Source organism: Lactuca saligna, chromosome 8 (genome assembly GCF_052625555.1).
Source record: "Lactuca saligna cultivar CGN05327 chromosome 8, ASM5262555v1, whole genome shotgun sequence".
NCBI lineage: Eukaryota > Viridiplantae > Streptophyta > Magnoliopsida > Asterales > Asteraceae > Lactuca > Lactuca saligna.
In genome coordinates, this window is record NC_136424.1 from 191,855,984 (window position 1) to 191,880,629 (window position 24,646).

At 36.8% G+C, this 24,646-nt stretch overlaps 1 protein-coding gene across 1 annotated transcript; it reads right to left on the reverse strand.

Annotated features, from left to right (window-relative positions):
- Positions 1-499: 499 nt before the first annotated feature.
- On the reverse strand, positions 500-889 carry LOC145011735 (uncharacterized). Its single transcript, XM_078970465.1, has one exon. It carries the CDS (start codon positions 760-762, stop codon positions 559-561), a length of 204 nt encoding a protein of 67 aa, XP_078826591.1. The 5' UTR covers positions 763-889; the 3' UTR covers positions 500-558.
- Between the last annotated feature and the right edge of the window lie 23,757 nt (positions 890-24,646).

Consider the following 24,646-nt stretch of genomic DNA (forward strand, 5'->3'; position numbering starts at 1 on the left):
TTGAAATCGACTTTTTTGGTTTGCATAAATTACAGGTTTGTTGTTAAATTTTAATTTTTTTTATTTGCATCGTCCTTACAGTTTATTTATATTGCAATTTTCGTGACATAAAATAACTATTAGTATCCTTAATAGATTTTTTCATATTTCAAATTATTTAAGATATAACTAAAATACTTGGGATCCACCTATTCCCTTCTAGACATTCAGCTCAAAGCCATATGTCCCTCTTCTCTAAACATAAACCTAAAGCCATCGATACCCACTTCAAGTCCTCCCATTGAAGCTGCCACCGGAAAACTCCAACTCTAAATTCATCGTTGATCTACTCCTCTTTATTGGTTAACCAAGGATTTATAAACAGCAAAAAGCAGATCCCCTTCAAAGTTGAAATTTTTTTAGAATTTATCGAAGCTGATTACGCATTCTAAACAGTGATGAAAATAATAAAATCAACAAATATGTTTCATAAACTTCAACAGATTGGATTTTAAATCGATGTCAATAAATAATTGATTTCTTCAGTATATTATAGCCCTAATCAATCAAATCAAATCACTAGTAAGTTTTAAGAATGGCTCCACAGAAAGTACACATAATAGCTTTCCACGATTTCCAGTAGAACGGAACATAGCAGAACCTGGTGGCGGTCTTCATATCTGCGACGCTAGCTCCGCCGCCGCACCTTGAACAAAGCCCCGCCGCAGGCTTGCAGCGCCTCACTTTTCGAGTTTGGTCCACTAAAAAGCAGAAGCACACCATTTCGTTTAGATATTCTCCTTTTTCTGTACTAAATTGAATGGATCTCCGGCGAAATGTCGAGCGTTAGGCTTCCGACGCCGGTGACAGTGGAGAAATGGAAGGATTTTGGAAGTGGTTGGGAGTTGAATATGTCGTGAAGAAGATTGCTTACGCGGTTGGGTGTATATATATAGACAGTGAGTGATCAGTATGTGGCGCCTTCATAATACTGTTGAGCAACATTTTAAGCATAGAGTACAACTCAGAGTAGGTCACGAGAATCCAAAGAGTAAATTACACGAATGGTCCCTATAGTTTGTGCTAATTTGCACGTTTGGTCTTTAATTCTTTTTCTAATTCAGATAGTTGTATTGTTTAATTTTATTGCATCGTTGGTACCGATGGACTTAAAATGACCAATATACTCTTATTTATTACTTTTATTATTTTATTAATTTTTAATTGATTAAAAGAAATTATTTAACATGTATGGGTCCCACCTAAATCCCTTCGACGTTCTCATCAATCTTCCTTCCCTAATACCCGACCACCTTCTTCGACACAAATCTCCAACTACCAACTCCAATAAATATCTTCGGGCACCATTATTGGTATCTATCCATGTGTTTTAAACCTTCAACCTTTTCCTCTCATGCATGTTAAAAGATCAAAATAAAACCAAAATCTAAAATAAAGCCTACTCGAAAATCAAATCTAAAAAAACCAAATTTGCAAAAACTCAAACCAATTTCCCTCTATTTCTGACCTAAATCAAATCCAGAAACAATTTCCATTCAACAAATCTACATTAATTATTTAGTTACAAATGAGTAAAATTATCTAAATCATTTAGCAAAACTTTGACCAGGAATCATAAATTTAACAGAACATCATATTACCCAAAAAAAATTTCGGACAACTGAATCAATTGGAGCCTAAATCATGTTCATCACTATCATCGGATTCAACAAACATCAACCCATTAAATCCAACTAATTTTTCATTTCAAAACACCCAAATTACCCAAAATCATCCTTATTTTCATCTGTTCTTGACCAGTTCATCTTAAAAAAATCATGATAACCAACAAACCAAAATCATCTTGTTCTCCATCAGTTCATCAGTTGTTCTTCAAGAATCATCAGCTAAAATATTCAACAATAAATATCATCAACAATAAAAAAACAATTTCTTCACTAAACCTAATCATTCATGTGAGAAGTGGAGATGAGTGTTCCAGATCAAAAAACTGATATCCGACGAGTTTTCCTACATTGTGGCCATGGCTAAGATGGCTACATTGGAAGTGAGAGGCGAAGATGAGGACGTCGGATCGGAGATGGAGAGTCGCTCTAATTATGGATAATGAGTTTGTGGCTCCACCACCTTCCGCTTTCACCTCCACCAACAAATCGAAGCACTCGACACAGCAACGACCACAACGTTGTTAGGTATTTGGTAGGTGATGGTGGTATGACTTTGACGAAGTTGAGAGAGGGGGGATATGAGAGAATCTGGTTTGGTGTTATCAGGTGAGATTTGAGCGAAGAAGAAGGTATATGAATACGCATACAGATTCAAGAGAAGGACCAAGAGATTTAGGTGGGACCCATACATATTAAACAATTTCTTTTAATTAGTTAAAAATAAATAAAATAATTAAATTATTAAATAAGGGTATATTGATCATTTTAAATCCATTAGGGACCAACGATGAAATACTATTAAACCATAGGGACGGTCTAAGTTAGAAAAAATTAGAAAAAAGTAGTTAGAGAATAAACACATAAATTACCTCAAACCATAAGGATTATTCATGTAATTTACTTGAATCCAAAATAGTCACTTCTTGCCTTGATTTATTTATTTTATTTAAATTGATATACTTTTGATTTATATAATCAACTTATTAAGAGATAAATGTATGAAATATATCGAAAAATATAAAGATGACAGAGCAAACAAGTTTGTTATTTGTCTAAACTAATACATGTAAAAATGATGAATTAAGTATGGCTTAAAATAAGTTGAATAAAATTTTCATTTAATTATTTTTTTCTACTTATTGAATTTTAAAAGTTATAGATACGATAATATAGTTACAAAACTAGAAAAGATTCTTCTTGCGTTGCAGGGGTTGGAAGGTAAGTTGAAAGTGAGATACTATGATTAACAGAGGACAGAAAGTACATTGCTATTTTTGTGTGTTTTGTATTAACACTTCTGAGTTTGGAGATGATATATACATGGCCGGTGTGACATCCCCATTTTCACGGTCAGAAAAGACCGATTATGTTTATGTTTTATAAAAATCAGAGTACCCTTTTTATAAAAAATGTTGCGAAATTTGTTCCCAGGAAAAACATGATAAATACGTTATCAAAGCAATTCCGAAGAAATGTATTTTTTTTATTTTAAATCATTGGGATGTCATCGTCAATACAGAAACATAAGCATAAACAAAACTTACATTCATTATCACTAGTGATTTACATCTCCTTAATCTCTTAGTGTAATGTAACTTCATATAGACACTTGTGATACAGATAAGCTGGAGTGAGTCAGCTTGGGAAACCTGGTGAGTACATAGGGATTTCAATCACACAATGTTATATCATATATATATATATATATATATATATATATATATATATATATATATATATATATATATAATTTAGAATTCACAAAATATACAATTTCACTATATATACATAAGCAACTCTTACCCCGCCCCGTTAATCCTTACGAGACTATCCATGCTCTCGGACCTTAAATTTTACCTCTTACTTAACCCATAATCTCGGATCTAATTCGTGCTCTCGGATTAATAATTGTACCCATTCCATACTCTCGGATTAGGGACAAGTATCTATGCGTAAATCCATTCTCCCGGATTAACAACGAATGACTATGTCCTATCCATACTCCCGAACTAAGGACGATGACTATGTCTAATCCATGTTCCCGGATTAATGACATTTACTAAAGTTCTATTCTCTGAGTATAACTCACTCGTACTTGTAAGAAAATACTACCCAATATTCCTCATAATTAATTTAGGCTTACTCTTTATCCTAAATCATCATGTATAATCAGGTATGTTCTTTAACACGTATTTCAGGCAACATCAATTAATTCACACATAAACATATAATTAATACTTCAATCAATACTTGTATTAAAATCATGTTCATGAAAGGGACTATGCACTCACATGAAAAGGTGGTGATTCCGAACTCAGACAGCGTTTCGCTTCTTAAAAATAATTTCCTTCGACGAAACCTAGTAGTATTACCACTAGAGTTTAGTCTATTATTTGTCGAGACTAATTAATAGTCTAGCTATTATTACTATTATATAAGCATTAAATAATACTTATATAACCCATAATAATAGCCTAAGTAGTTATTATAAGTTCCTAATAGCGTTACTATAATTAAATAAACGATATATTAAAAATAGCGTAGGCATAGCTCACTTACAACGAGTTTTATAGAAAATCGGGCTTTGCTTGGAGCAGCGTTCCCGAGCCGAAAAGCTCTTTTTCTTAGAGCCGTCGAGCACTCCGGGGCTTCCGCCTCGTGCTAGGGAGGTTTCCTAGGCTTTTTCAGGGGGTTTCGGGGCTAGAGAGAGGTTCTAAATAGAGAGTAAAGAGAAGAAAGAATGGGAAAGGTGTGAAGAAAATGAGGGTGGGAGAAGTTCTATTTATAGGGTGAAAATGGTTGAACTTGGGGCCACATGTCACCATCTAGTGGCAAGACTTGGGGAGAAAGCAATGACCAAGATTGTGTCACGTCACCCATTTTCGCACAACACACTTCCGACTTTTAAAATCCGTAACTTTCACATACAACCTCCTTTTTTAACGTTCTTTATATCACGCGTAGGCAAAAATAAGATCTACAACTTTCATTTTGACTCCGTCGGCTAATTCTCGACCGATCTTAAATTTAACAGTACGAGGAGATTATACTGCTAAATGTCCGCGTGAAATTCATAACTTCTACATACAGACTCTGTTTTCGTCTATCTTTTTACCGTTGAGTTCCTATTTATGAGATCTTCAATTCTCATTTAGGTTGCGTAGGCCAAAAACCGCTCGAACTAAAATTCGAGTTTCGGGTCATGTACTGTTATGCCAAATCTTATAAAATTCATAACTTCCTCTTACGAAGTCAGATCTGGGTGTTCTTTTTTTGTATGTTATCGGTTTAATATATACTACAAATTTTATTTGGATCGATAAGGCTAAAAATTCCTTTATCAAAAATTCATTATTTATGTCTCTCGGTGCCATGTCGGTTTTGCCGTAAAACTTCGACGGACCATAATTTCTTCGTTATAACTCGGATTTCGGTGTTCTTTATATGTACGGAACCCTTGATACATATTATAAAGATTGGTTAAGATTATTTATTCTAAATAATCTTTTGTCAAAAATTCATTTTCGACCCTTATTATCTCTAAATTGACTAGCCCGGATCTATGGGCGTTACAATTATTTCCCCCTCAGGATGATTACGTCCCGGAATCATCAAAGAAATAGGCTCACATGATGACTCCATATGTTATCTCTTCATCCTAAGTAATAACCGTTATGTTGATGTTTCTTCGAATGAATATGTAACTCTAAGACTTCCTGATTGCAGGCGGTGCTCGATCTTGCACTTGCTCCCTATCTCACGTTAGACTCCAAATTATGACCTTCAGGTAACAATCTTGATCCTTACTGGAGACTGCTTCTTCTTCTTAACAGACTTAAGATAAGTTATTTTATTACTAAAATGGATTGATGTGTCATATTCTAATGACTTATCATCGTATGTTCCCAGACTTAGACTCAGGTCTCTTAGAGTCTTCCGGAACAGACTATACATTTCTTCATGTTCTAATCACATCTTAAAAGGTAGCATTTCTAGCTACAAGCAACTATCACGATACCTCTACTGATCGCTTTAATTATCTTTTATTTCAATCTTCCGACTTAAGTCAGATGCTACATCAAACTTGGTGCGCTAAACCACGTAACATACTTATCGTAATCGGACTCAATTCGATATTACCACTAGGTTCGGAATAACAATTATCCTCTTAGTCATTACCGAAATGATAGTAACGACATATTTGAATAAATCGGTATCAATTACTAGCTTCTTGGTAACCTTGTGACTTTCCCTGATCCAAGCGTGAGTCATCTACTTCCGGTAGTATAGGCCTTTACTACCTTTCACACCTACTCATACTCGTCCCAAGTATTGTCCCGAAGTTTCCCAAGTCACCATACAAGAAAATCACATAACAACTTAACACATCAAATATTAAAATGAAGGTTTTATATTATTCCTTGAAATGGTTACATAGGTGTTCAAGTTCACCCTAGACTATGCCTCTAACAGGCTACATTACGAGGTACTTATCTACACGACTACTTCATAACTCGATCTTTGGATGTCAAGCCTTCACTCTTGAATCCTCGCATTGTCATCTGCTTCGTCAAGGATCATCTGAAATGCTATTGCCTTTGGCTTTGGCGGCACATTTAGCTTTGTAGCCCCTTCTCTCTTTGGGCAATCTTGCTTGAAGTGTCCCTCTTCGCCGCACTTAAAGCAGACTTCTCTCTTGGTTGTGCATTCGCTGGCGTAATGACCAGTCTTCCTGCATTTAAAGCAGGTCACCTCTTTAGAGCATTTCCCGATGTGCTTCCTTCTGCACTTGTCACACCATTGCGTTCCTTCTTTGAACTTTTTTGAACCAGACTTCGACAATTTTCTCTTCTCGTCGGACCTTGAAGATCCTTCAAATTTCCTTTTCTCTCCCACCTCCGCTCTCTCCAGACCCTTCTCTCGTATCTGGGGCTCCACATTTTTAGCAGCCCAGATGGCGCCTTTCAGAGTGGTATTTTGCTTGATCATAGGACCAAATTTCGCTGGTAATCCGAGGGAAAACTTGTTAACCTTGAGAGTTCAGTTGGGACGGGGTGCGGAACAAGCTTCATTTTCTAAGTAAAGCTTGCAGCGTATTCAGTAACACTTATTCTTCCCTTCTTTAGATTCTGGAATTCGTTGTTGATCTCCAGAAGATCCTGCTCAGAGTAGTATTGCATCTTCAACTGCACCAGAAAATCCTCCCACGATATCTTTCTTGCTTCACCTTTGGGCAGTAGCTTCCACCAGCTTAGTACTCCAGATTTCAATAGAGGAACCGCAAGAGCGGTCTTCTGCCTGTTGCTACACTCGCAACTCTCAAACATCGTCTCCATCTCAAAGATCCAGTTCATGACTTCCACCGGCGTCGGGCTTCCAGATAGACTCGGTGGTTTGGATGCCATGAAATCCTTGTATTTGCATCCACTTCCGTCATTTCCTCCATCCTGGTGGTTTTGCCTAACTATCGGTGGGTTGGCTTGACCAACAGTCCCACTGTAGTTTCCCTTCTCAGTATGCCCTTCATTCAACTCGGGCTGTTCGATTTGTATGGTCGATTCCTCTCGATTTTGCTGGAGCAAATGTATGGTTTCCTCCATTTGACGATCCAACATCGCCTGGATCATCGCTTGCACTCCGACCAATGTTATTGGCTCAGCAGTGGCTACCACAAAACGGTATTTGCTCAATCACTGGGGGTTGGTTTCGGCATCCATTTGCATTCACGTTTCCGCTACGGGTCCTTTCCATCTTAATCTATACACCGAATAAGGTGAATCTAGATATTTATTTAGGATTGACGTTTAAATCATCCTTATCACTCCGAAACGTTTATATGCTAGTTCTAATATCGTAGTTAAACACTTAGAATCCTAAACATATAAGGTTTCCAGATCCAGTCGACAAGAGACCATAGATCCGATCAAACTATAGCATGAAGCATAACAAATCATTTAGCACGTAAAAGCAATTTAGCCATCATTCCTAAAATAAGCTAGTGCTTGTGTCTGTTCGGGTGTATTACCTAAATCTATTAGACACACTCCTCACAATCATTGCTTATCATTCTAAGTTTAAGTCTAGAAATAAATCCATATTCCTAGTTCGCTTAAACTAATGCTCTAACACCAACTGTGACATCCCCATTTTCACGGCCAGAAAAGACCGATTATATTTATGCTTTATAAAAATTAGAGTACCCTTTTTATAAAAATGTTGCAGAATTTGTTCCCAGGAAAAACATGATAAATACGTTATCAAAGCATTTCCAAAGAAATGTTTTTTTATTATTATTTTAAACCATTGGGATGTCATCGTCAATACAGAAGTATAAGCATAAACAAAACTTACATTCATTATCACTAATGATTTACATCTCCTTAATCTCTCAGTGTAATGTAACTTCATATAGACACATGTGATACAAATAAGTCGGAGTGGGTCAGGTTGGGAAAACTGGTGAGTACATAGGGATTTCAATCCCACAATGTTATATCATATATATATATATATATATATATATATATATATATATATATATATATATATATATATATATATAATTTAGAATTCACAAAATATACAATTTCACCATATATACATAAGTAAACTCTTACCACGCCCTGTTAATCCTTACAACGAAACTATCCATACTCTCAGACCTTAAACTTTACCTCTTACTTAACCCATAATTTCGGATCTAATTCCTGCTCTCGGATTAATAATTGTGCCCATTCCATACTCTCGGATTAGGGACAAGTATCTATGCGTAAATCCATTCTCCCGGATTAACGACGAATGACTATGTCCTATCCATACTCCCGGACTGAGGACGATAACTATGTATAATCAATGCTCCCGGATTAATGACATATACTAAATGTCTATTCTCTGAGTATAACTCGCTCGTACTCGTAAGAAAATACTACCCAATATTTCTCATAATTAATTTACGTTTACTCTTTATCCTAAATCATCATGTATAATCAGGTATGTTCTTTAACACGTATTTCAGGCAACATCAATTAACTCACACATAAACATATAATTAATACTTCAATCAATACTTGTATTAAAATCATTTTCATGAAAAGGACTATGCACTCACATGAAAAATGTGGTGATTCCGAACTCAGACAGCGCTTCGCTTCTTAAAAATAATTTCCTTCGACGAAACCTAGTATTATTACCAATAGAGTTTAGTCTATTACTTTTCGAGACTAATTAATAGTCTAGCTATTATTACTATTATATAAGCATTAAACAATACTTATATAACCCATAATAATAGCCCAAGTAGTTATTATAAGTTCCTAATAGCGTTACTATAATTAAATAAACGATATATTAAAAATAGCGTAGACATAGCTCACTTACAACGAGTTTTATAGAAAATCGGGTTTTGCTTGGAGCAGCGTTCCCGAGCCGAAAAGTCCTTTATCAAAAATTCACTATTTACGTCTCCGGTGCCGTGTCGGTTTTGTCGTAAAATTTCGACGGGGCATAACTTATTCGTTATAACTCGGATTTCGGCGTTCTTTATATGTACGGAACCCTTGAAACATATTATAAAGATTGGTTAAGATTATTTATTCTAAATAATATTTTGTCAAAAATTCGTTTTCGATCCTTATTATCTCTAAATTGACTAGCCCGGATCTACGGGCGTTACAGCCGGTCCAGACGGTGGGCAACCCGGGCGAACGCCCAGGGCCTACAACTCAAGGGGGCCCAAATTTTATGGGCTATTTAGTTTATATATATAAAAGAATTATTACCTAAATAATTTTTAGGGCCTAAAGTTGGTTGAAACTCAAATTAGCTCAAAAGATAAACAATTTAGTTTGCTAGTTATTCTAATTGAACATGTCTATATTGAAGAGTAAATGATATTTTTTTGAATCTTTATTATATATATATATATATATATATATATATATATATATATATATATATATATGTTTGGACCGGTCGTGTAGACATATATAAACTAAAATACATAATTACATAAAGGGCTTCGTCAACAGAAGCTACGTTATAAAGTTTGACTTTGCGAATAAATGGTTGACCTCTTGGAAGTTTAAGAAGCAGTTGGAACTCCTACAATAACAATCCTAAAATAACATTTTAGATAATTCTCATTCACTTCTCAACGATCACATTTTATTATTGTTGTAGTTAATATTAACAGTTAATTACATTTTTGGTTCCCGAAGCCTCGGTATAGCTGAGTTTTTGAAATTTGGTCTTAAATAGGAACCAAATTTGACCAAAAATGTAATTTACTCCAATATATAAGATGCGTGCAAAAAGGGAGAAAATATTACAAGAATTGAACCAAAATGTAGCAATAAATTGTCTCTCCAATTGTTCAAAAAAAGTTATGATTCATAATATCTGTTTGTTAAACATCTTTACTAACATAATAAACATTCTATTTCCTCCAAAATGGAATCTAGTCATTGATGTCATGGAAAAAAAGGAACCACCTTGCATTGTTGAAAATCTAGAGATCAAGTATGTTGCCGGATGATTTAGGTTCAATAAACGGGTGACCATTTGTAACATCCCGACTTTAATGGAGTAATTAAATAGTAAAGCAGGAGTCCCGAGAAGTAATTTTATTATTGTTCTATTTTATTATAGCCCAAAAATCGAATGTTAATTGGAGGAGTGTTGGTTTGGGAAGCTAAATGTCAATATTTGAACCTCTAGGGGGTTAATATAAAAGAAATTATGGAAGCGGGGGTTTAAAAGTAAATATTGGACTTGATTAGTAAGGATTTTCCGAAGGAGGGGTCGAAATAGTAAATTAGGTATCAGTTTTGAAAGAATTATGACAAGGAGGGACCATTTGTGTTAATATGGGAAAGTTGGTGATAACTAGGTATAAAGCTTTGCTATTGTTTAAACCCTAAACCTAACACTTCTTTCACCAGCTGCAACCATCCTTATGCCCCCTTCATTCGGCAGTCACCTTCTCAATGACCACCTTCGGTCGTTGTTGCCTTGCCGAACCCGACCACCACCATAACTTGTTGTCGCACTTCGTGAACGGAATCGGAGAACCACCAAAGACCGTTGGAATCATGCCCACCGACGTCAGCTTAGGCCGTCGGGACCATTGCGTTGCCAATGACGCTGTGAACGGGTCCGCTCGATTGCGTCACTGCCACCCTCCGTGTTCTTCTCTTTCTTTCTCTCTCTATCTATCTATCTATCTATCTATCTATCTATCTATCTATCTATCTATCTATCTATCTATCTATCTATCTATCTATCTATCTATCTATCTATCTATCTATCTATCTATCTATCTATCTATCTATCTATCTATCTATCTATCTCTTTTCTGTTCCTTTGTTGTTGTGGATGTCCATTCAAAGCAACCATCAACTTTGGGGAAGGTTCTGCCACCAAGGGTCTTCGCTGCTGCCATCGTTGCATGTCACCATCACTGTTTGCATCACCAGATGGGGTCGCTGGGCTCTTCTTCAATCAAAAAGAGCGCGTGTGTGCATTTAGGTAGCCAGTGTGGGTAGCTATGAACTTGGAATCCAAAAGACACCACTGCCACCACCGTAAGGTAGTGGCTACCATCGTGAATCAGTTGCTGTCGTTTCCAAACGCCACTAGGAGGGTGGCTGAATCCAAGTGCAAGCAAGTAATGTGCGGGTGTTTGTTTCTATTATAGTGTGTTTTGTGTGTGTAGTTTATTTGGCTCGAAAACCAAGAACCACCACCGCCACCACCTTGAGGTGGTGGCTGCCACCATATGTGTGTTTATGTAGTTAGTGTCTGTATATTCTTGTTTAAGGGATTGCAACTTGTAACTAGCAAAAGTATAATGAAACACCACCGTCGTGTGGTGGTTGCCGCCTCCTACCGCCACTGGCCGCCGTGTCGGGTAGCGGTGTGTTTGGACCTCGTTTGGGGGTGTTTGGACAATGTGGAATCAAGGAAACCCTAGTGGGCCCAATAAGGCCCAAAGTAACCTAAAAGCCCAATCAAGGGATTAATGGGCTCGTATTGGGTTGGGAAACCCTAATTAGGGTTTGGGAAAAAGCCTAATGCGAATATAACCCTAATTTTGAGAATTATTTGGGACACACACAAGATAATTTAATAACTTGAAATATTAAATAATAATCATTGGAAAAATTAACCTAAAAGCAATATTTGACTTATTGGATTAAGTCCTTAGTAGATTAAGTCCTTAATTGGTTAAGTAAGAAACACTTAACCCTAATCATCATTTCATGCGAAAACCCTAATTTTGGGATTTTCGGCTTGGACTCATCGAGACCCACTTTTAAGCCATTGGAATGGAATCGTGTATTAAGCCCAATCATAACATATGACTTATTTAGCAAAGTAAAGGACTAAAGGGATTAAGTCCTTAATGGGTTAAGTGAGAAACACTTAACCCTAATTATCACCTTATATGAAACCCTAATTTCTTTTGGGCCTTTTTATTGGGCTTTGGTAATTGGATTATTAATGGGCCACCCAAGAATAATCATAAGGACTAGAATATGTTGATGGGCTTAGGGTAAGGCCCATATGAGGATGTGGGCCCAATTTGGAAAATTAGGCCATATGTTGGGCTTTGGCCCATTACTTGACTATTGAGCCTTTAGTATGTGAGTTGGACTTTGGGCGTGGAACCAAATTATTAATTGGGTGTTGTTTGATGTTGACAGTTCGGAAATCTATCAACCAGCAGCTGAAGTTTTATCAGTGGGACTTCAACAGTGCTAGGTGAGATCTCCTCACTATATCAATAGGGTCTAAGGCACCAAGGCCGACCCTTTATGGATTGTATTCAGATTATTGCATGTTATGCTTACTGATTTATATCCTGGTAGTTAGGATGGTGATATGCTATGCTTTAGTGACCCAGTTGGGTCGGTATCCTGGCATATAGGATGATGCTATGTTAGTGACCTTTTAGGTCGATATCCTGGTTATAGGATTGTTGCTATGCTTTGTGATCTGTTAGACCGGTTTGAATGTTATATATATAGATGATAGTGTTATATGATTTATATGTGCACATGATTGTCCTGGTTATATGATGATGTTATATTAGTGACCGATTAGGTCTGTATCCCGGTTATTGGTGTAACGCCTGTGTTTCTGGGCCTGTCATTTATGATGATATAATAGTCTAGGTTAACCTTTGTAACCCGTTTTGAAATAATAGAAGTGTATTATTTGAGTATTATGTGTTTTGTGCTTAATTGCTTAACTATGTGGTTTGATTAATTAAGAATAAAAATAAGCATCAAAATTTAAGTATAAAATAAACTTGATATCTTTAGATAATATTGTAGTAGTTGAAACAAGGTTTCCGAGGATATAAAGAATGCCGAAATCCGAGTTATAACAAAGAAGTTATGACATGTCGAAGTTTCGCGACAAAACCGGCAACGCTGAATGACGTAAAAAGTGCAATTTACGTTAGAGAGATATTTAGCCTTAGTGATCTAAATGAGATTCGAAGATCTCGTTGTTAGTATCAAAGCGATAAAAAGTTAGGCGAGAACGGACGTCAAACGAAGAAGTTATGAATTTATAACGAAATTTTCTGTCGCTGCCTATTAAAAAAAACAATAAAAATAAAGTCAAAATTAGCCGACGGAGTCTAAACGAAAGTTGTAGAGCGTAGTCTCACCTTCGCGTGGATATAAAGAACGTCGAAAACGGAGTTCGTATGAGGAAGATATGAATTTTCGAAGTTTATTAAATAATTAATTATTAAGTCTCGATATTATCCGGAGGCGAGTCACCGGACTCATCCGAGGTACGCCCCGCGTACAGCGAAGAATGTCGACACTCGCACTCGAGGACTTCGGATGACGCATGCAGTGATGATCGGAGGCCTACGCCCCGCGTACTGCGAGGCCTCAGCCTCCTATAAATAGGATGCGAAGGGTCCGGGCTTATTTGCTCATTTCTCCTCCATTTCGTGCCGAAGCTCTGCATTTTAACCCCCGAAGCCACCCCGAATCCCCGGTAATATTCCCGAGTCCCGAAGCAAGTCCCGAGATCCCGAAGATCCCGAGAAGTGCGGTTTCCGAGCCGAAGCTCTGCCCGCGAGAAGTTTGATTTTTGTAGAGATCTTCCAGAACTGGTGAGGATTACTACTTTTGCAAGTCATAGTACTGCCCGATCATCTTCTGATCAGGTGAGTGTGTAGTTAATTTCTTCTAACGCATAATTATGAAGTATTTTATACGAAATACGTGTTATGTGTATAATTTTGTTGTTATGTGCGTGAATGTATATTCATAGATCTGATTTGTTTTCTATGAAATACATGTTATGTGGGTATGCCTCATCTGTTATGTGAAATATGTATTGAATGAAAATGCTATACAAGTTTTAAACTATGTATAAAAATATATATATTTTTATCTACTAATATGTTGGGTAGAACATGGCTAGATAGTTGGTGTGTAATAAACAGATGAGAGACCTCGATGTTGTTGTTGTTGTTGACCTAGTTATTCATCGGAGTATGGATAACGACCACAGACTCCTTCTAGACAGTCTCGTGGAACGCTAGCAGGTTCATAACCTATAGGTGTTGTAAACGATGTGTTCACCGGTGTACTCTATCCCCCTCATGGTTGCCTTTAGGATATCTATTGTTGAGGAAACCCCTTAGCAGTAATGTCCGTCCCGATGAAAATCCTAGATTAAGTCCCTTGAGATAGATGTTGTTTTAGGGACGTAAAGTGAGGATAACGGGAATGGGTAATTGGGATAGTGATTAGTTGGTGAAATTAAATATAATTTATTTATTGTGGGTTGAAAACCCTATATGCTCACCAGGCTCCCAAGCCTGACCCACTTAGTTTTATTTGTATTACAGGAAGTGGCGCAAGGGCGTAAGATGGATGAACCATCAAGTTGTTTTGTTTACAAGTCTGCATATGTACGTGTATAACCGAAAGTATGTCTTTTCTACCCAAGGTACTGAACTGACTGAGGGAACTTTTATATCTATATATGTATACATGATATATAACTAATATTTAGATGACATTCGGACGAGCAACCGATGCCCTAAGGCCACATCCCAGCGAGGAAAAGGAAATAAAGCGAGCTAACCGTCCTAAGTCCTTTAAACATTATTTATATAACTATACATATTTAGACATGCATTTGACAATATAAAATCATAAAAGAAGTTTTGTAAAACCTTTGAAAAGTTTAATACTAAGAAACGATGACTTGATGTCAGTTTATAAAACAATTTGAAAGTATTTTGTTTGATAAGACAGTTTAAGTATAAGGAAAACCTTTGTTTGAAACACATTTGTAACAGAGTTTGAAGGGAAACATACAGTATGTAAAGCTGTTTGATAAAGAGTTTTAACATGTAAAAACGTTTATGAAAGTCATTTGAAGAAATATGTTTGGTAAAACAGTTAACGTATAGTAAATCCATTTGCATGCTAGTTATTAATCACATGTGATTGACATAATAAGTAGCATGATTCGACTTGTATCCCCCCCATAAAGCATTTATAAACATTTAGAAACATTTAAAGTTAGTTAAGGGCTATGAACTCACCTATAGTGAGTGGATCGGATGGAAGTGTCGGACAAGTGTTCGGTGTCAAGTGAGGACTTAAACACACACAATGATCCTAATAACATATGAAGACACATTTGTGTGTGTGTATATATATATATATATATATATATATATATATAATTACTTATTATAACACTAATTAGACATGTACTAATGTGAGGAAAACACTTTGGTCAAAGTGTTAGGAGGCCATTGGGTTGCAACAAAGGAGTGCAAGGCCTTATAAGGGAGTTTATGGTCAATGGACCATACCTTTTTGGAGTTTACGGCCCAGGGGAGTTTACTCCTGGCCGTGAACTCTCATTTGGGTCACCAAATGAGGCTTAAAGCTATTATGACTTAAGTGGTTAAGTTTTCCAACGCTTAAACAAGAGGTTGGGTGGGTTTAAGGTCCAAGAATGGCCTTGTATGGAGTTTAAGGCCTGGGGACCACTTCCCCATGAGTTTACGGCCGTAAACTCATGGTCTGAAGTACCATTTCGTGTATTGAAGTCCCTAGTTCAATGGTGTAAGGTTCTATGTTAAGTTCCAAGGCTTACTAAGGTGTTAGGGTGTCATTTGCACCCTTAAAAGGGGTTTACGGCCCAAGAACATGTCTTGGATGTAAACTCCTTGAATCATGTGCTTCCTTATGTTTTCTAAGCCATAAACTTGTTAAACCTAGTGTACAATGAGTTGGAACAAGAGTACTTACGATCTAAGAGCTTGAATGGTCGTTTTTGGCGAAGAACACTAGTGTGTGTTCTTGGTGAAACTTGAAGATCTACAAAATGGAATGATTTCACAGATGAAATCATGTAAGATTACTAGTGTTGGAATAGTGTCTAAGGCTATAACTATATTCGGTGGTGCATGGTCCTTTTGGGTTGCCTTCACCATAGCAACTTGAAGGATGATTTGTTAAGAGAGAGTAAATATTATAAGGAATAATATTTAGCTATTTGATTAATATAAGTCATAAATTAATTGGTATTAATTTGGTGACTTAAAGAGATTAATTAAATAAGAGGGTATAAACTGTCAATTGTTTGATAGTTAAACTTTAGACTGTAAATCCATTAAGATATACCTTGGACGGATTCTAAGAGCTTTAGGATAGCTCAAATCGTCCATAGGGTTATCTATGGAATGGATTTAGATAGCCTTAAGAGAAGATTATCCAATTAGGGTTTAGGGTGAAACCCTTAAGGAGTCTGATAGTATAAATAGACCCTATGGATGAGGGAATTCGACACATAACCTTAAGCAAGGAACCTCTGGTCGAATTTCTCCCCTCTCCTCTCTCCTAAATCATCTTGCTTGCTATTGGTGTTTGTAAGCCATTAGAGGAGTGACAATTGTGACTCTAGAAGCTCCAAGACAAACAAGATCAACAAGGGATTCAAAGGTATGATTCTAGATCTGTTTTAATATTGTTGTTTAACCTAATTAGCCATTAGAAGTCTTGGATTCAAAAGCATGTTTAATTAGAAAGCCTAGATCCAAGCATTAGGGTTTTGCATGCGCACATAGGAAAGTTCTTATGGCTAAAACCCATCAGTGGTATCAGAGCCTATATTGGTTTTCTTTAAATTGTAGCTTGAATAACTGAAACAAACCTGCAAAATTTGATTTTTTGGGTTTTGAGTCACTGACTCGGCAAGTTCCAAGGTAGACTCGTCGAGTAGGCCTGACTCGGCGAGTCCCCTTGTGCACTCGGCGAGTCCAGGCGTCAGGAATGGCCAGATTCGGGATTTTTTCATAATTATCTTATGGAAACTTACCTTAATCATATTAGATCAATGTAAATCCGATTTTTTGATAAATATGACTATTATCTTGATCTATTAAAGATATTTATCATCCAATAAAATATTTAATTTCCTTATATGATAATGATTAATTATTTTGGTAAATATATTCAAAGAAATCAATATAAATCAAATAAAGATAATTAGAATATTAATTGTTAATTGGAATTATTTGTTATTTGATCCTTCATGTTTTAAATGTTTAAAACCTACCCTAAAGTTTTGAAATTTATATTTGTGATTAAAAGTTTTAATTTAGACAACTTAAATTTCAAACCCTAGATTTTGAAAAGTTTAAAATGCAGCCCTATACTTATATGATATTACTAGAATAATATATATATATATATATATATATATATATATATATATATATATATATAGATATATGTATAACTAAATGCTAGTCTTACCGCTAGTAGGCCTCATTCACGAAGCCGATCTATAAGGTGGGTATAAGGTTGCGGCCTATAAAATGGCGCTTAATGGGTGTACACTCACACCCACCGCTTGCTTGATTGGTGGAGGGTCGTTAGCCGAACGGGTAGGATAGGGCAACCTCATCCTCTCATTAAAAGTATAATAAGAAATACGAAGTAACTAAATTTTTTAAAAAATTTCCCAATCTTAGTTACTTTAGGAAAAGTGAATTGATGCAATCCCATGAAATTACACTTTGCACCTTGCTAAGATGTTAGTGGAGCGTGTGTGGTTTACCGACACACTAATTGGTTCTAAGCGAAGGTGGCAAAGGGTGTTTCATTGTTCATCATAGTTCGATGGAGCGTGTGTGGTTTACCGGCACATCAAATAGGTGATCGTTACAATGAAGGCACCATGTAAATTTGCATGGTAATTCACACCCACTTTGTGATCCTCGGCATCCCAGTCACAAACAAGAGGGGCATATCGAGATTTAAACATGCCATTGAATAGTTCAATGAATCTCATCCGAACCTAGGAATTCTCGAAAACACTTAGGACTAATAGTTTAAGTTTTGTGATGGAGAATTAGTGAATCGTCATTCACTTACCTTCAATTTATTTGCATGTTAGATTACGGCATCCCTTTTCTAGTATGTAAATGTTATTGTTGGATCCTAGCCCTAATTTTTCTTATTGGGTGATAATTAGGGATTCTTATTCTAATCAATCTTTGTCCTTTCTATAGATGTCAAACGCAAACAACGCTGCTGCTAGTTCTTTCACGTTGATGAGCCTTTGCCAAAAGGTCACCTTCGATGGAACGAACTTTAGCGAATGGATAAGATACATTCGCATAATTGCTCGCTATGAGGATAAAGAGTATGTCCTCGATGAGAAGCTCGAGAAAATCAACCCCGAAGTTGCTACTCCCGCCGAAATCACCGCCTTTGAAACTCATGAGCGAGATGCAACGAAGGTACATTGCATCATGATCGCCACCATGAACTCCGAATTCCAAAAGTCCTACGAGGACATGTATCCATACGAGATGCATCAAGACTTGTTGGAGAGGTACCACCAAAACGCGAGACAAGAGCGTTACGAGATTTTCACTAACATGATTTCCGCTAAGATGGGTCATGGAGAATCTCTTACCGTGCACTTGCAAAAGATGCAAAGGTATGTCGACCGCCTTCGCAAGTTAAATGTTGACTTCAGCGAAGACTTGGCGATCGACATGGTGCTTCACTCTTTGCCTCCGATGTATAATCAATTTAGGATGACCTACCACATGAACAAAGAGGAGGTCACTCTAAGTAAACTCCAAGGTCTCTTGAGGGTTGCTGAGAGCAATTTCAAGGACAAGTCTGTTGCACCAACTCCCAATCCATCCGCTGCTCCTGTCTTGGCTATTGGTCAAGGGAAGGGAAAGAAGAGGAAAGCTTCTTCAAATAACTATCGAAAGGTGAAAGCCCGAGATGGTTCCTCTTCTAGTGGGACCAAAGTTGATCCCTCTAAGCCCTGCTCTAACCCGAAGGAGGCAGAGTGCCACCACTGCCACAAGATAGGACATTGGAAGAGAAGCTGCCCGGATTACCTGCAAGCCATCAAGGAAGGAAAGATCAAGCCATCTTTCGTAGGTATATATGCAATCAAATCTAACGATTCTAATCATGCTATTTCTTGGGTTCTTGACACCGGTTGTGGTTATCACATTTGTTCTAATGTGCAGGGACTAAGAAGAAGTAGGGATGTGGAGCAAGGAAGGATCAATCTAATCATGGGGAACAGAAGATCGTCGCCTGTGACCAAGATTGGAGTGTATTCTTTAGTGCTTAAGAATAGTTTAGTTTTAGATTTGAACAATTGTTGCTATTCGCCAGAAATGGCTAGAAACATCATTTCATTTCATGGTTTATATAGACAAGGATTTAGATTTTCTTTTAATAATGAGAATGGTTCTATTTTGGCTTATCTAAATGGTGTCTTTTACTTTGAAGCTATACCATGTAATGGAATATATGAAACTGTTATGATTGTTGATAACTTAGGAAATGATGTTTTGAATATTGATTCTTCCACTAGTATGGATAAAGCATCCTTGTGGCATTGTCGTCTTGGACATGTCAACAAGAAACGCATAGCCCAACTCCAAAAGGATGGAGTGTTGGAGTCATTCGACCTTAGGGAAGATGACACATGCGAGTCTTGTTTACTTGGAAAGATGACTAAGTCACCCTTCACGAGTACTTGTGAAAGGGGTGAGGGACTATTAGACCTAATACATACCGATGTATGTGGACCCTTTAGATCAACCACGAAGGATGGGAACCGCTTCTATGTGACTTTTACCGATGATTATAGTAGATATGGGTATATCTATTTAATCAAGCAAAAGTCAGAAACCTTTGAAAAGTTCAAAGAGTTCAAGAATGAAGTGGAGAATCAATTGGGCAGGAAAATCAAGATGCTTCGATCCGATCGAGGAGGAGAGTACCTAAGTCTTGAATTCCACGATTATCTCAAGGAGTGTGGAATAGTTTCGCAATTGACGCCTCCTAGGACACCGCAGTTGAATGGTGTGGCAGAAAGGCGTAATCGAACCTTATTGGATATGGTTCGCTCTATGATGAGTCATGCTTCACTACCTATCTTCTTTTGGGGGTATGCCTTAGAGACTGCCGCCCATATCCTTAACCGAGTCCCTACTAAGAAGGTTGCCAAAACACCTCACGAGATGTGGACGGGGAAAGCTCCCTCGTTGGCACATATCAAGGTTTGGGGTTGCGAGGCTTTCGTAAGACGAGATACTCACGACAAGCTTGAACCTCGAAGTGAGCGATGTATTTTCATTGGCTACCCGCAAACTTCCTTTGGATATCTCTTCTATAGACCGAAAGATAATGTTATCTTTGTTGCGAGGAGAGGAGTTTTCCGAGAGCGAGAACTCATAAGCCAAGGAGATAGTGGGAGGCAAATCGAACTTGAAGAGATTCAAGAATCGATAGAAATGCTTTGGTAAACATTGTTTTATCATGTTTTGTTTTTGGGAACAAATTCCGCAACTCTTTCAAATCAAAAGGATTTACTCTGAAATTATTTTAAAAAGCATAAATGAAAATCGGTCTTTTCTGGCCGTGATTTTGGGGATGTCACAATTGGGATGTTCCTATGATTTGCGATCTGTTAGATCGGTTTGACTGTTATATGAAATGAGATAGCATATGATATTTATATGCATATGTTTGTTTGATTGGGGGATGGTTGAGGCGGTCTTGCTTTGTGTTGTAGGCCAACATACCCAACGAGCGGTCCAGATAGGCTGTAGACCCTGCGTGGCGGTCCAGACATGCTGAAGGCTCGAAGAGCAATCCAGATAGACTGAAGGCCTGTGAGGCGGTCCAGTCAGGCTGATGACTCGTTATGCATGATGTTCTGTACTGGTTATATGATACGGTTATGTTTGTATGGCGTTGGTATTTTGGGGAAACTCACTGTCACACCCCAAAACCGAGAACGACAAAAACGTTCTGGGGTGGAGGACATCATGTAATGTATCACAACAATGTAAAGTAGTAAACAAGCAACAACATCATCCATTGCATTAATAGTATAATTTTAAATACATGTGTGACCTTTCATATCATAAGACAGCATAATGAATGTTCAAAATAAAAGATGAGTCTTGACTGCTCCGTCTTCACAAAACCTGGTCATTGTACTTGTCTATTTGTGACCTGAGAATACAAGTTATTTTGAAAGCGAGTATCAACCAAAAAGTTGGTGAATTCATAAGTATTAATGTGTCTTTGATTTGTAAAACTGAAAGTAAAGACTTGTAAACATTTGGAGAAAAGTTTGTATAAGTGTGAAAATGTTTGTAAGTAATTGTAAACGTTTGAAAACCCTAGAAAAATCCTATATTTACTACTAGTATAAAAAGTAGTCTTCTACCAAGACTAACTGTTTTGAAAGTAGCCTTCTACCAAGACCCGACTGTTTTGAAAGTAGCCTTCTACCAAGACCCGAATGTACGACTATTATTATTCAAATCTAATCTAGCTCATCGATTATGTGAATATGACACATGGTAAAGGTATTAATAATATATTAATTGGAGTTTTATCCTTTTTGTAATTGTCGTATATACAGTGTAAGTACCGTAGTATTTGTAATAAGTGACTATTTTTGTACTAATTTTCCTTAAATGAGGGTTAAGGCATAATGTGATGGCTAGATCCCATACTAAACGCTCCCCTGTCAAGAGATTTTGGGAACCAAACGCGACCCCTGCATGATTGCAAGTCGTGAACATCCACATTATTATGATCATGTATACCCAATATAACTATCACAATGCATTAGTGATTCATTGTATAGTTAGATCCTGTAATTGTTCCATGCTATAGCACCTTGTTATGTATGTTCTGTTATCGTGTATTGTAATCATATTTATGTAAGCGTATTCATGTAAGCATATCTATATAAACGTATTCATGTAAGCGTATTCATGTAAGCGTATTCATGTAAGCGTATCTATGTAAACATATTCATGTAACATGGAATGTATTAGTATAGACTCATGAATGAACTGACTCTTGTGTGATTCCTTGTACTTGGAATGGTAAGTAGTATCTCCTAACTATACCTATTATAGTTACTAGTAATGTACGTGTATAACCGAAAGTATGTCTTTTCTACCCAAGGTACTGAACTGACTGAGGGAACTTTTATATCTATATATGTATACATGATATATAACTAATATTTAGATGACATTCGGACGAGCAACCGATGCCCTAAGGCCACATCCCAGCGAGGAAAAGGAAATAAAGCGAGCTAACCGTCCTAAGTCCTTTAAACATTATTTATATAACTATACATATTTAGACATGCATTTGACAATATAAAATCATAAAAGAAGTTTTGTAAAACCTTTGAAAAGTTTAATACTAAGAAACGATGACTTGATGTCAGTTTATAAAACAATTTGAAAGTATTTTGTTTGATAAGACAGTTTAACTATAAGGAAAACCTTTGTTTGAAACACATTTGTAACAGAGTTTGAAGGGAAACATACAGTATGTAAAGCTGTTTGATAAAGAGTTTTAACATGTAAAAACGTTTATGAAAGTCATTTGAAGAAATATGTTTGGTAAAACAGTTAACGTATAGTAAATCCATTTGCATGCTAGTTATTAATCACATGTGATTGACATAATAAGTAGCATGATTCGACTTGTATCCCCCCCATAAAGCATTTATAAACATTTAGAAACATTTAAAGTTAGTTAAGGGCTATGAACTCACCTATAGTGAGTGGATCGAATGGAAGTGTCGGACAAGTGTTCGGTGTCAAGTGAGGACTTAAACACACACAATGATCCTAATAACATATGAAGACACATTTGTGTGTGTGTATATATATATATATATATATATATATATATATATATATATAATTACTTATTATAACACTAATTAGACATGTACTAATGTGAGGAAAACACTTTGGTCAAAGTGTTAGGAGGCCATTGGGTTGCAACAAAGGAGTGCAAGGCCTTATAAGGGAGTTTATGGTCAATGGACCATACCTTTTTGGAGTTTACGGCCCAGGGGAGTTTACTCCTGGCCGTGAACTCTCATTTGGGTCACCAAATGAGGCTTAAAGCTATTATGACTTAAGTGGTTAAGTTTTCCAACGCTTAAACAAGAGGTTGGGTGGGTTTAAGGTCCAAGAATGGCCTTGTATGGAGTTTAAGGCCTGGGGACCACTTCCCCATGAGTTTACGGCCGTAAACTCATGGTCTGAAGTACCATTTCGTGTATTGAAGTCCCTAGTTCAATGGTGTAAGGTTCTATGTTAAGTTCCAAGGCTTACTAAGGTGTTAGGGTGTCATTTGCACCCTTAAAAGGGGTTTACGGCCCAAGAACATGTCTTGGATGTAAACTCCTTGAATCATGTGCTTCCTTATGTTTTCTAAGCCATAAACTTGTTAAACCTAGTGTACAATGAGTTGGAACAAGAGTACTTACGATCTAAGAGCTTGAATGGTCGTTTTTGGCGAAGAACACTAGTGTGTGTTCTTGGTGAAACTTGAAGATCTACAAAATGGAATGATTTCACAGATGAAATCATGTAAGATTACTAGTGTTGGAATAGTGTCTAAGGCTATAACTATATTCGGTGGTGCATGGTCCTTTTGGGTTGCCTTCACCATAGCAACTTGAAGGATGATTTGTTAAGAGAGAGTAAATATTATAAGGAATAATATTTAGCTATTTGATTAATATAAGTCATAAATTAATTGGTATTAATTTGGTGACTTAAAGAGATTAATTAAATAAGAGGGTATAAACTGTCAATTGTTTGATAGTTAAACTTTAGACTGTAAATCCATTAAGATATACCTTGGACGGATTCTAAGAGCTTTAGGATAGCTCAAATCGTCCATAGGGTTATCTATGGAATGGATTTAGATAGCCTTAAGAGAAGATTATCCAATTAGGGTTTAGGGTGAAACCCTTAAGGAGTCTGATAGTATAAATAGACCCTATGGATGAGGGAATTCGACACATAACCTTAAGCAAGGAACCTCTGGTCGAATTTATCCCCTCTCCTCTCTCCTAAATCATCTTGCTTGCTATTGGTGTTTGTAAGCCATTAGAGGAGTGACAATTGTGACTCTAGAAGCTCCAAGACAAACAAGATCAACAAGGGATTCAAAGGTATGATTCTAGATCTGTTTTAATATTGTTGTTTAACCTAATTAGCCATTAGAAGTCTTGGATTCAAAAGCATGTTTAATTAGAAAGCCTAGATCCAAGCATTAGGGTTTTGCATGCGCACATAGGAAAGTTCTTATGGCTAAAACCCATCAGTGGTATCAGAGCCTATATTGGTTTTCTTTAAATTGTAGCTTGAATAACTGAAACAAACCTGCAAAATTTGATTTTTTGGGTTTTGAGTCACTGACTCGGCAAGTTCCAAGGTAGACTCGTCGAGTAGGCCTGACTCGGCGAGTCCCCTTGTGCACTCGGCGAGTCCAGGCGTCAGGAATGGCCAGATTCGGGATTTTTTCATAATTATCTTATGGAAACTTACCTTAATCATATTAGATCAATGTAAATCCGATTTTTTGATAAATATGACT